General features: G+C 39.0%; 1 protein-coding gene across 3 annotated transcripts in view; it reads right to left on the bottom strand.

The window, feature by feature from the left end:
- Positions 1-3537: 3537 nt before the first annotated feature.
- Positions 3538-17713, bottom strand: part of EFS (embryonal Fyn-associated substrate) — a 44457-nt gene continuing 30281 nt past the window's right edge. For all 3 annotated transcript variants that reach the window (XM_053702329.1, XM_053702331.1, XM_053702332.1), the window contains 2 exons: positions 4362-4445; positions 3538-4193 (listed from right to left, as the gene is read on the bottom strand). In XM_053702329.1, the coding sequence (XP_053558304.1) occupies positions 3774-4193; positions 4362-4445 (504 nt within the window). In that variant the 3' untranslated portion in view covers positions 3538-3773. The remainder of the gene's footprint in view (positions 4194-4361; positions 4446-17713) is intronic.

Raw genomic sequence — 17713 nt, 5'->3', positions numbered from 1 at the left:
AGCTAGGTTTAGCTTTTCAAAAATACCACCAAGGGAACAAAACAAATTTGATGATAAAAGTAAATTGGAAAGTTGTTTAAAATTGCATGCCCTATCTGAATCATGAAAGTTTAGTTTTGACTTTACTGTCCCTTTAATTCCGATTGGCTGATAGAATTCTATCAGCCAATCGGAATCTAAGAGACGTCATCTTGGATGACATCACTTAAAGGAACCTTCATTCGTCGGGTAGTCGTCGGCAGAAGAGGATGCTCCCCAATGGATGTCTTGAAGATGGACCTGCTCCGCGCCGGATGGATGAAGATAGAAGATGCCGTCTGGATGAAGACTTCTGCCCGTCTGGAGGACCACTTCTCCCGGCTTGGATGAAGACTTCTCCCGGCTTTGTTGAGGACTTCTTTCCACTTCGATGACGACTTCTCCCGGCTTTGTTGAGAATGGATGTTGGCTCTTCAAAACTGTAAGTGGATCTTCAGGGGGTTAGTGTTAGGTTTTTTTAAGGGTTTATTGGGTGGGTTTTATTTTTAGGTTAGGGCTTTGGGCTGCAATAGAGCTAAATGCCCCTTTAAGGGCAATGCCCATCCAAATGCCCTTTTAAGGGCAATGGGGAGCTTAGGTTTTTTTAGTTAGAGTTTTATTTGGGGGATTGGTTGTGTGGGTGGTGGGTTTTACTGTTAGGGGGTTGTTTGTATTTTTTTTTTTAAAGGTACAAGAGCTGATTTCTTTGGGGCAATGCCCCACAAAAGGCCCTTTTAAGGGCTTTTGGCAGTTTAGTTTAGGCTATGGTTTTTTTTTATTTGGGGGGGGGGCTTTTTTATTTTGATAGGTCTATTAGATTAGGTGTAATTAGTTTAAATATCTTGTAATTTGTTTTTTATTTTGTGTAATTTAGTGTTTGTTTGTTTTTTGTATTTTAGGTAATTGTATTTAATTTAGTTAATTGTATTTCATTTAGGTAATTTATTTAATTGTAGTGTAAGGTTAGGTGTTAGTGTAACTTAGGTTAGGTTTTATTTTACAGGTAAATTTGTATTTATTTTAACTAGGTAGTTAGTAAATAGTTAATAACTATTTAGTAACTATTCAACCTAGTTAAAATAAATACAAACTTAGCTGTAAAATAAAAATAAACCCTAAGCTAGCTACAATGTAACTATTAGTTATATTGTAGCTAACTAGGGTTTATTTTACAGGTAAGTATTTCGTTTTAAATAGGAATTATTTAGGTAATGATAGTAAGTTTTATTTAGATTTATTTTAATTATATTTAAGTTAGGGGGTGTTAGGGTTAGACTTAGGTTTAGGGGTTAATAAATATAGTATAGTGGCGGCGACGTTGGGGCGGCAGATTAGGGGTTAATAATTGTAGGTAGGTGGCGGCTATGTTAGGGGCGGCAGATTAGGGGTTAATAATATTTAACTGTCTGTGATGCAGGAGTGCGGCGGTTTAGGGGTTAATATGTTTATTATAGTGGTGGCGATGTCCGGAGTGGCAGATTAGGGGTTAATAAGTATAATGTAGGTATCGGCGATGTCGGGGGCGGCAGATTAGGGGTTAATAAGTGTAAGATTAGGGGTGTTTAGACTCGGGGTTCATGTTAGGGTATAAACATATAATGTGTTTCCCAATAGGAATCAATAGGGCTGCGTTACGGAGCTTTACGCTGCTTTTTTGCAGGTGTTAGACTTTTTCTTAGCCGGCTCTCCCCATTGATGTCTATGGGGAAATCGTGCACGAGCACGTACAACCAGCTAACCACTGACTTAAGCAGCTCTGGTATTGGAGTGCGGTATGGAGCACAATTTTGCTCTACGCTCACTTCTTGCCTTTTGACGCCGGGTTTATAAAAACCTGTAATGCCAGCGCTGTAGGTAAGTGATCGGTGACAATAACGTGCAAGTTAGCACCGCACCCCTCATACCGCAAAACTCGTAATCTGGCCGTAAGATTGCTGGGGTTTTTTTGCAAACTGGGGCTTTGCATCAGTGCACATTGCTTTATACTGGGGTATTTATTGTTTCCATCTTTTCCTAAACGGAGAGTGAACAAATCAAAACCCAAACGTTAATTAAACATTTAAGAATCAACAATACGGCCACTTACAGGTCATTCAGTAATCTACATTTATGATATCTAACCTGCAAAAGAGGCAAACTGTTCATTCAGCTGCCTCTTATCCAACAGACTGATCTCCTTATTTTAGATATCTCAATCAAAAGCACCAAAACTGATATTTATGCACACTTACCATGACCAACATGAAACCAAAGATGCAGATACAGCTCCACTTGGAAAATGCTTGTGCGCTAGCCTGAAAAAGCGCACACCATCGAGGGGAACGGTGGATATCACCCTGCTTATTTATTTGGATTCTTTTGCTATTGATTTACAACTTATTGCCATATCTGTAGGTTTCTCCCATTTCCGCACACTATGGGGCCAATTTATCATAGTGCGAGCGGACATGATACGATGTAGCGTATCATGTCCGCCGCACATCAATAAATGCCGACAGAGTATATCATTACACAAGCAGTTCTTGTGAATTGCTTGTGCAATCCCACCCCCTGGAGATTCGCAGGGGGTGTCAATCAACCCTATCGTATTCGAACAGGTTGATTTCTATCTGCTGCCTCAGAGCAGGCGGACAAGTTATGGAGCAGTGGTCTTTATAACGCTGCTTCATAACGTCTGTTTCCGGCGAGCCTAAAGGAGCTTGATAATTCTGAGCTTGATCATTCGGAGCTTGATCATTCGGCCCCTAAACATTCTCATACCATCTACATTTTACTGGTAATCTAATCCAAAAAGTGTTTAGTAAAAATACTTTGCAATGTACGTGTTTTGCTTCTTGTAATTAACATTTTTTTTTCTATTTCCCTTGAGATCTTGAGGTGCATATTATAGACTTCAGAGGTCTAACCCTGCTACATTTTACACAGTGATTGCTTGATCAGTGCATGCCACAGCAGAGATAAGTATTTTTAAAGAGTAGGACCCATGACTGCAAATCTATGCAACTTTTTCTTTAAAAAATTACATTTTAAGAAATGCCTTTAAAACATTTATATTCAAATCCTATGCAATGCTTAAAGGGACAGTAAAATCATAATTAGACATTCATGATTTAGACAGAGCATACAATTTTTTAACAACTTTCCAATTTACTTCTATTATTTAATTGGTTTCCTTCTCTTGTTATCCTTTGCTCAAAGGTTTATCTAGGTAAGCTCAGAAGCAGCAAAGAACCCAGGTTCTAGCGGCTGATTGGTGGCTGCATATATATACCAATTGTCACTGGCTCACCCATGTGTTCAGTTAGAAACCAGTAGAGCATTGCTGCTCCTTCAACAAATGATACAAAAAGAATGAAACAAATTAGATAATAGAAGTAAATTAGAAAGTTGTTTAAAATTGTATTATCTATCCGAATCATGAGCACATTGTTTGGGGTTTTATGTCCCATTAATTGCAGATATACTGACACTTAAACGGGTTTTCCCATGTTGAATCTCATGTATTAAAGACAGGACATATTAAGAGTTGTACCGTTTTATTATTTAGAAAACACATCTTTCACTCTGCCCTTATCATACAAAATAAATAATTTGTTAAAAACATATAAAAAAAAACAACTTAAAGTCTTAAGGGTGGCATGGTCCCTCAGCTAGCTGTATTCTGCCACATGTCAAATGCTCAGAGAGTGCCCTCAGCTCCCATATTCTAAGGTAGATTATCATATGACCATACAGGATACTTTATTGTTACTCTTTCAACTAGCTAAACTCTTCAACAGATCTGTGAAGCTTTGAGCGTAGGTACAGAGTACAGAAACGCTGCTCACCATGGCTTTCTGAGCTGAAGAGGAAGGGTATAGCGCAGCTGCCTCCTTTGTTGCAAGCACCACTTCTTTCAGTGCTTGACACAAGGCTCCTGACTCCCCTGCTAACTGAGACTGTAATTGGCCACAACTAAGGAGACGCCCCAGTGTATCGCCAATGAAAACCAGCTTGTGTGCTGCAATCACCAACTGTTTCCCATGTCCCACAAAGACACGTGGGGGCTGTGAGCTAGCACAATCTAGGAAAGTGTTCACGTAGGATAGAAGTGTTTCTAGGTGTCCGTGGCTCTGAGCTGCATAGAAACGCAACAAGTGGAGGTCTTCTTCTGAGGGATCAGGACTCAGCGCAATCTGCAATAAGAAACTGTATGGGTCAAGGTGCTTAAACCTAAATATTTAACTAATTATCCTGCAGTATTTCATATACTGAGCCACAGTACTATACCAAATAATACTCATAACTAATTCTAAAAGTGTGTCTGTTCTAGACTATTACCATTGAATGTGCATGTTACATACCTCATTATTTGCCTTTAATTTGCTAAGATCAGCATCTGCATGTTTTTCTCCAGGTTTTGGTTTAATCTGAGCTGTAACCCTTTCCTAGGAGAAACAAGTGGGAGTTTGAGTGCAGGGTAAATAGAACAAAACATTAGACTTGAAATAAATGATTTTTTTATTCTTGAAGAATTCTGTTTAGGAAACAGGTTATGTAGTCTGTGCCTTTCAGAGTACATAGCAAAGGTCAAGACGTCTTTTGCTCTCTACATATTTTTAGATGTATAATATAGTTTTTTCTTTGTGAAAGACCCTTATTGTTAAAGGGACATTAAGCACTAAATACATTTCCTGCACCTCCCTCTAATCATGGGTGCTGCCATTTTTGAACTTAGATTCAACTGCAGGTATCTTAAGAAGAGTTGCTGCACATGTGCAAACGTATATCAGCACTGGAATGCAATGAAAGTTAAATTTCAACATGACAACACCCATGACCAGCATAAGGCAGGGAATAATCTTAATACCATGCTTTTAAAATGTATTTAGTGTTTAAAGGAAGTGTTATTGTTTAAAAAGATAGATAATCCCTTTATTACCCATTCCCTAGTTTTGCATAACCAACAGTTATATTAATACACTATTTACCTCTGTGATTACCTTGTATCTAAGCCTCTGCAAACTGCCCCCTTATCTCAGTTTTTTTTTACAGGCTTGCATTTTAGACAATCAGTGCCGACTCTTAAATAACACCATGGGAGCAAGCACAATGTTATCTATCTGACACACATGAACTAGCACTGTCTAAATCTGAAAAACTACCTAAATGCACTGAGATAAGAGGCGGTTTTCAATGTTTTAGAAATAAGTTTTAACCGTACCTAGCTTTAAAAAAAGAATACCAAAGAAAAAAGCAACCTTGATGATAAAATTGGAAAGTTGTTTAAAATATGATCTATCTGAATCATGTAAGAAATTTTTTGGGTTTTATGCCCCTTTAAGTTTAAATCTATAAAAATCATAATATAATTTAGGAACTGGTGGATCTGTGACAAAATATAAACCTACAGAATTCAGAGAACATAAGGGAAGACCAAGTAACAGTCTTGCATAGTCAGTGTCCCTAGAACCTGTTTAATGGGCACACCACCTGGCTAAAATGTTAGCCAATATTAAGCTAATTTTTAAATTATATAAACTCATTTGTGTTTTGGATAGCCTGAGTAACTTTTATAAATAACAGAAAATGTGACTACACTGCCCCCACCTGGCTACTTCATAATTCCACCTGCCTGACAAAATGTTCTGTGAAAAAACTTAAATTATGCTTACCTGATATTTTTCTTTTCTTCAGATGGAAAGAGTCCACAGCTGCATTCATTACTTTTGGGAATTCAGAACCTGGCCACCAGGAGGAGGCAAAGACACCCCAGCCAAAATGCATAAATACCTCCCCCACTTCCGTCATCCCCCATTCTGCCGAGGGAACAAGGAACAGTAGGAGAAATATGAGGGTGAAAAGGTGCCAGAAGAAAAAAATAACAGACGCCCCACAGAAAAATACTGGAGGGGAGCTGTGGACTCTTTCCATCTGAAGAAAGGAAAATGATCAGGTAAGCATAATTTAAGTTATTCTTCATAAATGGAAAGAGTCCACAGCTGCATTCATTACTTTTGGGAAAACAACTAGCGTATAACATTGCAGGCTATCTAAAAGCCGCCAGTCCTTCCCACAAATATTGAACGTGGAGAAAGGAGAAACCTCAAAGAGGCTTACCGTACCTCGAATGCTCCTTGGACAAAATAGCAGAGCAACAGATCTCAGATCCTGCTCCAACACCGGACCAGCCCAAGCGACAGACAAGTCTGATAGACAGGGGAGGACAGAAAGACTCCAACCACAAGCCCCTAGGGAATGGAAGGAAAAAGGGGGGGGACTCACTCACCCCAACAAAGCTCGGGTGCCAACCCAATTGGCTCCTCCAAAATAAGGCACTCCCAAGGAGAACCCCCTAGGACCTGGAACAGAGAAAAGTGCAATAGATCCGTAGGACGACCTGTCAAAACTTTCTTAGACAGTCTCTACGTAGCGAGATTAATTTCCAACAGGTGGAACAGAGACTACAGAGCAGCAGTTGCTGCCCCTTACAGAAATAAGCCACCTGATCCAACCTCCTACACACAGGGCAGGACAAAGACCCTCCAGAGAGAGGAAACCTCAGCTCATAAGGAAGACAAACTATCCCCTCAAAAGGGAAGGGCACAGATAATAACAGCGTACATGTCCACAAGACATGAAGCCATAGTATGATCAAAACACGGACCAAATGAAAAAATCATCCAGACACCACTGTTGACCCAACAGAGAAAAAACTCCCCATGAAGAGGAGCATACTCCGTCCAAAGGACAAGTCAGGCCTTAACGTTCATAACCAGTACACGAAGGTAGATGTGAACTCTGGCCTTCCTGCTTGCAAGCCCAATGAGCTAGCCCTTATGTCGCAACATAGGGTCTCTGAAAAAACTGGGTTGTCCCGAATCAGTCCACAGGATCATAGGATCCAAGACAAGAACCCTGGACCTGGGACCCAGAATCGTCCTAGAACGAACGACACCCCCAGGGAACACAAGATACCCCATCTGAAGCAATCAGACCTCACGGGGGATGAAAACTGGGAAACCCGGAGAACGGGTACAGGACTCACTCGTAATTCCCGGCCAAAGGGAAGAGAACACCCTTAGCCGGAGGTCAACACCCCCCCAACAAGGTGCTAGGCCGCAACAAAGTCATGCAATTTCTCTAGAGCCTAAAGGCCCCAAGAGGCAGCACTAAGGGAAATGAGAACAAGAACAAAGTCACCCTAAAGAGAGTAGAAAGAAAGGCTAGTTTCCATAATCCTTTCAGATTAATGTTCCAGAGGACCACACCCAAGGGAGAAGAATGCAAATCTCCTTGAACCCAGGCAGAAAGACATCCCCTAAGCAAAAGCTTGGAAAAAGAGACAAACACCTCCTATCGCCCCTAATATGGAGACGACTAAATCCCGAAGGAAGACAGAGCCTCACGGCCTTCACTTCCTAATTAAGCGGCCAAAGCCGCCAGAAAATCCAGACAAAGTCCAGAAAGTCTTAACCCAAAGGAAGAGAACCTCTAAAAGGAGCAAGTCCTAAAAGGACACTTCCAAAGAGACAATGAAAGGCAAAACCGTAAGAACGGCGGTATGAAGGATCCTTCATACGGAAACGACTGAGCATGTTGTTGCAGATCTCAACGGAGTCCCGGCCCCAATCCCCCATGCCCCTAAGCAACCACGGACCCTCAAGTCCGATAGTTGAAGCTTGTAAAATAAAACAAGAAAACAACACAAATCATATTGTTATCACTAGGCGACCAACCAGACATAAAAAGGCGCCACGTGTCTGAACTAGGCCTCAAAGACAGAAGGATTTGTACCCAGTCAGGACCAGCCTGAAACCAAGGGCCCCAGCACTGTCAAGGCCACAAAGAGTCTCCTCCGAGATTGAGGGATAAAGAACAGTCAGACAGACTTTTGTAAACAGTGCGACCACAAAATCGCAAGTATCAATTCCAGAGAAGAAAGTTCCCGAAGGAAACAACACTACACAGTAGCAGACAGATGCACATAACAAATGGATAAACAGTTGTAATTATAATACATTCATGATGAAAGTAAAATGAAACAATCTTACCGGAATCTACGCCGTGGAACAGGAACACGGCCCTTCAAGTGTGACAGTGTTGCTTCTGCCATGGACTTGAGAGAAAAAAGCAGGCAGCGAAACTCGTCAACACTGATTAGTTGTGGAGCAGTTAATATGAGTCGGGATGGTTTTGCAGAAAGACTCTCCCTGCATATCCGGACTCTAACTTTCACCCATGCTCTCACTGAGAGGCTGACAACTCCAGTCCCATGCCGATGAGTACTACCCTCCATAAGAGACTATCGAAAACGTCTGACACTTCTCTGCAACCTCCTGGGACGAAAGGCAAAGAATGACTGGGGGATGAGGGAAGTGGGGGAGGTATTTAAGCCTTTTGGCTGGGGTGTCTTTGCCTCCTCCTGGTGGCCAGGTTCTGAATTCCCAAAAGTAATGAATGAAGTTACATACCACAAAGCCATTCGGCTAGATTACGAGTTGTGCGTTAGGCTTAAAAAGCAGCGTTGTCCGGTCCCAACGCTGCTTTTTAACGCACCCTGGTATTACGAGTCTTGAAGGTACAGGTGTACCACTCACTTTTTTGGCCAGACTTGGAAATACCGCAAATCCACTGCGTATGATTTGCGTATCCTCTTTTTTCAATGGGACTTGCATAGCGCCAGTATTACGAGTCTGACAAAAAAGTGAGCGGTACACCCTCTCCTGTCAAGACTGGTAACGCATTTTAAAGTCAGTAGTTAAGAGTTTTACACTACAACGCTGTAGCATAAAACTCATAACTAATATGCTAAAAAGTACACTAACACCCATAAACTACCTATTAACCCCTAAACCGAGGTCCTCCCACATTGCAAACACTATAATAAATTGTTTAACCCCCTAATCTGCCGAACTGGACATCGCCGCCACTATAATACATATATTAACCCCTAAACCGCCACACTCCCGCCTCGCAAACACTAGTTAAATTCTATCAGCCAATCAGAATTAAGGTAGAAAAGATCCTATTGGCTGATGCAATCAGCCAATAGGATTGAGCTGTCATTCTATTGGCTGATTGGAACAGCCAATAGGATTTTTTCTACCTTGAAGTTCAGCCAATAGGATTTTTTCTACCTTAATTCCGATTGGCTGACAGAATTCTATCAGCCAATCGGAATTGAAGGGACGCCATCTTGGATGACGTCACTTAAAGGAACCATCATTTAGTAAGAAGACTTCGATGGAAGAGGATGCTCCGCGCCGGATGTCTTGAAGATGGACCCGCTCCGCGCCGGATGGATGAAGATAGAAGATGCCGTCTGGATGAAGACTTCTGCCCGTCTGGAGGACCACTTCGCCCGGCTTGGATGAAGACTTCTCCCGACTTCGTTGAGGACTTCGGCCCGGTTGGGTGAAGACTTCTCCCAGTAAGGTGATCTTCAAGGGGTTAGTGTTAGTTTTTTTTAAGGGGGTATTGGGTGGGTTTTAGAGTAGGGTTGTATATGTGGGTGGTGGGTTTTAATGTTGGGGGGGGGGATTTTGGGGCAATGCCCTGCAAAAGGCCCTTTTAAGGGCTATTTGTAATTTAGTGTAGGGTAGGGCTTTTTTATTTTGGGGGGCTTTTTTATTTTGTTAGGGGGATTAGATTAGGTGTAATTATTTTAAAAATCTTGTAATTTGTTTATTATTTTCTGTAATTTAGTGGGGGGTTTGTACTTTAGATAATTTTATTTAATTGTATTTAATTGTATTTAATTTAGGGAATTAATTTAATTATAGTGTAGTGTTAGGTGTAATTGTAACTTAGGTTAGGTTTTATTTTACAGGTAAATTTGTCTTATTTTAACTAGGTAGTTATTAAATAGTTAATATAGTTAATAACTAATAACTATTCTACCTAGTTAAAGTAAATACAAACTTGCCTGTAAAATAAAAATAAACCCTAAGCTAGATACAATGGAACTATTAGTTATATTGTAGCTAGCTTAGGCTTTATTTTATAGGTTACTATTTAGTTTTAAATAGGAATAATTTAGTTAATGATCGTTATTTTTATTTACATTTATTTAAATTATATTTAAGTTAGGTGGTGTTAGGGTTAGACTTAGGGGTTAATAAATTTAGTACAGTGGCGGCGACGTTGGGGGCGGCAGATTTGGGGTTAATAAATGTAGGTAGGTTGTGGCGACATTGGGGGTGGCAGATTAAGGGTTAATAAATATAATGTAGGTGTTGGGGGCAGCAGATTAGGGGTTCATAAGTATAATGTAGGTGGCGGCGGTGTCCGGAGCGGCAGATTAGGGGTTGATCAATATAATGTAGGTGTCGGTGATGTCGGGGGCGGCAGATTAGGGGTTAATAAGTGTAAGATTAGGGGTGTTTAGACTCGGGGTTCGTGTTAGGTGTAGACATAAAGGTATTTTCCCCATAGGAATCAATAGGGCTGCGTTAGGAGCTAAACGCTGCTTTTTTGCAGGTGTTAGGTTTTTTTTCAGCCGGCGCTCCCCATTGATTCGTATGGGGAAATCGTGCACGAGCACGTTCAGCCAGCTCACCGCTAACGTAAGCAGCGCTGGTATTGAGGTGAGATGTGGAGCAAAATTTTGCTCTACAATCACTTTTTTGCGGTTAACGCCGGGTTTGTAAAAACCCGTTATACCAGCGATGTCTGTAAGTGAGCGGTGAGCATAAACTGCTCGTTAGCACCGCATAGCCTCTAACGCAAAACTCGTAATCTAGGTGATTGTCTTTTTAGATTGTCTTAAAGGAACATTAAAGTTACTTTTATTTGCTCTTGAAATGTTTAAAATGGATTAATTGAAGAAAAAAAAAATAGAACAATTTTTCCTGTCCCTCTAAAATTTATTTTTATACTTATACTCCTTTATCTTTATTTATTAATTTGTAAGCAACCTTCTACCATACGATTAGCTGGTAACATGCACAATTATTGCAGATACATTTTTGCCTGTCTCTAAGCCACTAGAGCATTTTTATAGCTTTTTACAGCAAGACACTGCTAGTTCATGTGCACCATATTGATAACGTGCTCACTCCTGTGGCGTTATTTATGAGTTTAAACTAATTAGCTAAAATTCAAGTCTGTAAATAGCATAAAGATAAAGGGGCAGTCTGCAGAGGTTTAGATACAAGGTAATCAAAGAGGTATAAAGTATTTTAATATAACAGTGTTGGTTATGCAAAACTGGGGAATAGGTAATAAGGGATCATCTATCTTTTTAAACAATAAATATTTTAGTGTAGACAATCCCTTTTAGAGCACGGTCAGGGATTGACTACTGCTGATAACAGTGACGGCATTAAAGGGACACTCTAATCAAAATTAAACTTCATGATTCAGATAGAGCATGCAATTTTAAAAAAACTTTCCAATTTACTTCCATTAACAAAATGTCCAGTCTTTTTATATTCACATTTTTGAGTCACCAGCTCCTACTGAGCATGTGCAAGAATTCACAGAATATATGCATTTGTGATTGGATGTTGGCTGTCACATGATGCAGTGGGAGTGGAAATAGAAAAAAGAGAAATTATAGAATAAAAAGAATATAATTGCAAATTCTGGAGTGTCAGTTTACTATGATTTAAAGAAAGCACTCATTAATTTATTCCACATAAAAGATGTATTAACCCTAACAGTAGCATATCCGCAGTGCTAAACTTTAGCATTTGGAGCATAGCATTACCGAATTAAACATAGGTCACATGATGATAAACACGTAGCAAGGTTACCAGTAATCAGTTAAAAAGGAAATAAACAGCTAAAACAAAACAGTACATTTCCGCACGTTTTTCTTCTAAAAGATAGTCGGTTACACAAATCTGAGGTCACGTGTTTCACGGATGACTAAAAGAACGTAAATATCTACTTCAAGATTATGTCTCAACAGCTAACAATACCTAATCTTGTGCAATGGAACTTGTATAAAGGACATCCAGGGATGACAGGTGGTTATGTGAGGTTCCAGGTAAAGACAACAATATTGAAAATCATATTACATTGTATAGCAGGGGTGTCCAACCTGCGGCCCAGGATGTATTTGAATGCGGCCCAGGATGGCTTTGAATGCGGCCCAGGATGGCTTTGAATGCGGCCCAGGATGGCTTTGAATGCGGCCCAGGATGGCTTTGAATGCGGCCCAGGATGGCTTTGAATGCGGCCCAGGATGGCTTTGAATGCGGCCCAGGATGGATTTGAATGCGGCCCAACACAAATTTGTAAACTTTTTTTTTGGAAGAAACAAAAAAACTTTCAAATGAACTACTAAAATAAAGAGCGAGAGGACTCTGTTGCAATGTCACGTAAAATGAATTTTGACAAGGTATTCTGTACTAGGCATAGCGTTGCCGCGCACAGAACGCTTTTGCTATTTGTACGCATGTGTGGCTTCAGTTTTAAGGCAGTGTGCGGCTTTCAGTGTTATCTTTCAAGCACGGACAGTCGAATTGACACCATCAGACGTTACGTGTGCTTGTGGTGACTTGGCAATTAAAACACAGCGATTATGGATAATATTTCAACCTACCTTCGTATAGGTTGCTTTCTATTTTCCTGTCTATTAATTTTAATAATAAAAGTAAATATAGTTGCTTATCTATTATTTTTTTTCATTTCTGCATGGCTTCCACAATGTCCTAAATGAAACAGAACCCAAAAAAAGAAAAATTACGGATGACGGAAGTTTGTGCAATGAAAAGGGGACAGATTGACTACTTTTTTATCGAGGCAAATAGTAGGGCACTCTGCTTAATTTGTAGTAAATTTGTGCCAGTTTTCAGACTATAATTTGAAAAGGCATTATATGCAACAACATGCTGCCAAATTCGGTGCGTATCAAGGAATGTGTCATAAGGACAAAATAGCGGAACTGGAAAAAAAAGTCTGTCTTCTCAACAAATTTTTTTTTTTTTTAAAGTTATAGCAAAAAAATCAAAACCATTTATTGATGGTGAGTTTATTAAGCAATGTATGAAAAGTGTGGCAGATATAATTTGTCCTGATAAAAAATATATTTCTAAAATCAGTTTGTCTCACCAGACTATAGCAAGGCTAATGGAAGAAACTGGAAAATCTATTAAAAGAGGTTTGGAGAGTAAAGCTGCTAATTTTAATGGACCAGTCAACACAGTATATTTGCATAATTAACAAATGCAAGATAACAAGACAATGCAATAGCACTTAGTCTGAACTTCAAATGAGTAGTAGATTTTTTTTCTGAAAATTTTAAAAGTTATGTCTTTTTCCACTCCCCCTGTACCATGTGACAGCCATCAGCCATTCACAAATGCATACACGTACCATGTGACAGCCGTCAGCCATTCACAAATGCATACATGTACCATGTGACAGCCATCAGCCATTCATAAATGCATACACACATTTTCTTGCACATTCTGAGTAGGTGCTGGTGACTCAAAAAGTTTAAATTTGAAAAGACTGTGCACATTTTGTTAATGGAAGTAAATTGGAAAGTTGTTAAAAATTGCATGCTCTATCTGAATAATGAAAGTTTAATTTTGATTGAGTGTCCCTTTAAATGTTATGCTTTGGCAATTTTTTTTTTATCCGTGATCACAAACTTGGGACCTGCTCAACAATTTTAAAAGACCCTCCGAATAATTAGGATTATTATGCAAGGACTTTTTTGCTTATCTGTGGTGGCAGATATCATGAAAATTATGCACGGACCTTTTTTTAAGCTCATCAGCTATCGTTAGTGTATTTTACGTGTGGGCCAAGACAATTTTTCTTCTTCCAATGTGGCTCAGGGAAGCCGAAAGATTGGACACCCCAGTTGTAAAGGATGTGCACAGACTCAAAGACAACTGAAAAGATCAAAACAGACATTAACTTTACCCATCACACCATGGGGCTGCTTACACTTGGACTTTGCAGGTCCAATAATTACAATAAGCTACATGATAGATCTGTGTGCACTTTATGTCAAGGGGGTATATTTATGTAAGTGCGAGCGGACATGATACAATGGTAAAATTCATGCCGGATATCACTTAAGCTGTAAGCCAAGGGTTTATTAAAGGGACACTGAACCCAAAAATTTTCTTTCGTGATTCAGATAGAGCATGCAATTTTAAGCAACTTTCTAATTTACTCCTATTATCAAATTCTCTTCATTCTCTTGGTATCTTTATTTGAAATGCAAGAATGTAAGTTTAGATGCAGGTCCATTTTTGGTAAACACACTGTGTTGTTCTTGCTGATTGGTGGATAAATTCACCCACCAATAAACAAGTGCTTTCCATGGTTCTGAACCAAAAAAAGCTTAGATCCCTTCTTTTTCAAATAAAGAAAGCAAGAGAACAAAGAAAAAAATGTTAATAGGAGTAAATTAGAAAGTTGCTTAAATGTGCATGCTCTATCTGAATCACAAAAGAAAAAAATTGGGTTCAGTGTCCCTTTAAGCTGAGGGTGCACTAAATCAATGGTGTGCAGGTAGTGGAGTTCTGTGCTATACTGTTAGTAATAATGGTTTACTTCAGGTCTTAAAGGGACATTATTCACTAGATTTTTCTTTGCATAAATGTGTTGTAGATGATCCATTTATATAGACCATACAGGTATTTTCTTATTTTTTTTAAATGTATAGTTTTTCTTATTTTTTAATAACATTGCTCTGATTTTCTAATCAAGCCCCAAAGCTTTAGGAGAATACTGACGTATACCTACTCCAGCTTGCTCCTGTTTGTGTAAAGAGTCTTTTCATATGCAAAGGAAGGGGGAGGAAGGGGGGGGTCTGCTCCCCCCCCCCATTTGCAGTGGGTGTTTCAACTACCTTTTTAACAGAGCTAAACTGGGAGCTTCTAAGTAATTTTTTAAACGTTTTTTTACTGGATTTTTATATCAGTATCTGTGCATCTTATTCTTTATAGAAGTGTCTATTACATGCAGTTATATGAAAATTGACCACTTATTGCAGTAGAATTACATAATTAACAAGTGCATAATAAAAAGACAATGCAATAGCACTTACTCTGAATTTCAAATTTATTTTTTCTCCCTTTTTTTCTGGCCCCCTGTATCATGTGACAGACATCAGCTAATCACAGACTAGTATATGTATACCCTGTGAGCTTGTGCACATGCTCAGTAGGATCTTGTTCCCCAGAAAGTGTGAGTATAAAAAGACTGTGCAAAATTTGATAATGGGAGTAAATTGGAAAGTGTCCTAAAACTGCATGTTCTATCTGAATCATAAAATATTATTTTGACTTGAATGTCCCTTTAAAAATGCTATTTTTTATAGCAATATTTTGGTTTGCCCTTGAATGAAACACTAAACTCATCCCTAGCAATATGAGCATAAGGAGTATGCTAATAATGCTCCCTGCACTAGACATTCAAAGAATTTGACGATCTAGCAAACACTTTTAATAGCGCTCCACTTGTAAACTAGCTATAGCCTATGGAGTCTGAAATTACCCAGAAAAAGAATTTACATGGTAGACCATCAGGTAATGCAGATTTACAGAGGTTGACAAATGTGTTTAAAAATTAGGAGCCAGACATACTTTTAGGAGCCAAACAGTGGTATTTGTATATAGATGTATGCAGAATAACCCAAAAAGTAGGGAGCTATGTGTAAAATCCTAGGAGCCAATGACTCCCTGGCTCCTGGGTTTGTCGAGCCCTGATGTAGAATCAAACTGAATATCTGTTTAGCAACAACTGGACAAACTAGATCATTTGAAACGAAAAGAAGGACGAGAATAATTAAAGGGATAGTATAGTCAAAATTAAACTTTCATGATTCAGATAGTGCAAGCAATTTTAAACAACTGTCTAATTTACTCCTTTTATCAATCCTGGGTAGTGCTTGCTGATTGGTGTGTAATTGTAGCCATCCAATCACCAAGCGCTACCTAGGTGTTGAACCAAAATTGGGCCGGCTCCTAAACTTACTTTTCAGCTTTTTAAAATAAAGATAACAAGATAATAAAGAAAAATAATATAATAGGAGTAAATTAGAAAGTTGCTTAAAATTGCATGCTCTATCTGAATCATGAAAGTTTATTTTTGACTAGACTATCCCTTTAACTAAACAAGAAGATATAAGATGGCCATAAACCAATCTGAAAAAAAAAATCACAAAATTATCATCAAGAAGCAATTTGTCTAAGTAGATAGCAAGCAAAAAAAGAAAGAAAAATTGCCTAGAGACAATGTAAAAGACAACAGAACAAATGCATGCTCTACATATACAGAATATGTACCACTTTCTACAGGTTGACAAATTGTTGCCTTGGAAGAGAGGAGGTGTGAAATCAGAAGCTATTCCTAACTTTAGTTTCAGTATGGGACTCAGGTTGTTACACTGAGCAATTACACTGGGCAGTTGTAAAAATAGACCACTGCAGTTTTAAAAGGGTGGAGACTGAGGCTGTAGATTAAAGGGATAGGAAACAATATTCCTTTACTAAAAAGAAAAATGTTAAATAGAAGTACACATAAAAATAAACAGATTATGTTAAAAAACTGCAAACAACTTACTTGTTTTCTTGCTAAATGAACACTGCCTGTGCCCACAGCTAAATAAGAGAGCTACTATTGCAGAACTTCATGTGATGAATAATTCATATTGCTATGATTTACATTAAGCATAATGCGTTATATCCCTTAAAGGAGAAGACTAAAATATACTTTATACTATAGTCTGCAAGGCAAAAGGTCAAAGTAATAAGAACTGCTCCCCTGAAGAGATACAAGTTGACTAAATGAGTGATGGAACAGTCCCTTAAATGTGTATTATATACTGTACGTGTGTGTGCGTGACTCATTACAACCATAAGAACTAGAGATCAGCTGCTTAAAGGGACATTGCACACTAGATTTCTTCTGTTAAGTGTGATCAGTCCACGGGTCATCATTACTTCTGGGATATTACTCCTCCCCAACAGGAAGTGCAAGAGGATTCACCCAGCAGAGCTGCATATAGCTCCTCCCCTCTACGTCACTCCCAGTCATTCTCTTGCACCCAACGACTAGATAGGATGTGTGAGAGGACTATGGTGATTATACTTAGTTTTATATCTTCAATCAAAAGTTTGTTATTTTAAAATAGCACCGGAGTGTGTTATTACCTCTCTGGCAGAGTTTGAAGAAGAATCTACCAGAGTTTTGCTATGATTTTAGCCGGAGTAGTTAAGATCATATTGCTGTTCTCGGCCATCTGAGGAGTGAGGTAAACTTCAGATCAGGGGACAGCGGGCAGATGAATCTGCATAGAGGTATGTAGCAGTTTTTATTTTCTGACAATGGAATTGATGAGAAAATCCTGCCATACCGATATAATGTCATGTATGTATACTTTACACTTCAGTATTCTGGGGAATGGTACTTCACTAGAATTACACTGTAAGAAATACATAAAGCTGTTTAATAACTAGAGATTATGTTTAACGTTTTTGCTGGAATGTAAAATCGTTTTCATTTGCTGAGGTACTGTGTGAATAAATGTTTGGGCACTATTTTTCCACTTGGCAGTTGCTTAATCTGTTTTTCTGACAGTTTCTGTTCTCCCTCACTGCTGTGTGTGAGGGGGAGGGGCCGTTTTTTGGCGCTTTTACTATGCATCAAATATTTCAGTCAGCAACTCATTGTATTCCCTGCATGATCCGGTTCATCTCTACAGAGCTCAGGGGTCTTCAAAACTTATTTTGAGGGAGGTAAT

Source organism: Bombina bombina, chromosome 2, assembly GCF_027579735.1.
Source record: "Bombina bombina isolate aBomBom1 chromosome 2, aBomBom1.pri, whole genome shotgun sequence".
In the NCBI taxonomy this organism is placed as follows: Eukaryota; Metazoa; Chordata; class Amphibia; order Anura; family Bombinatoridae; genus Bombina; species Bombina bombina.
The sequence above is the reverse complement of the archived record's forward strand: the minus strand, read 5'-3'. Positions and strand labels throughout refer to the sequence as shown.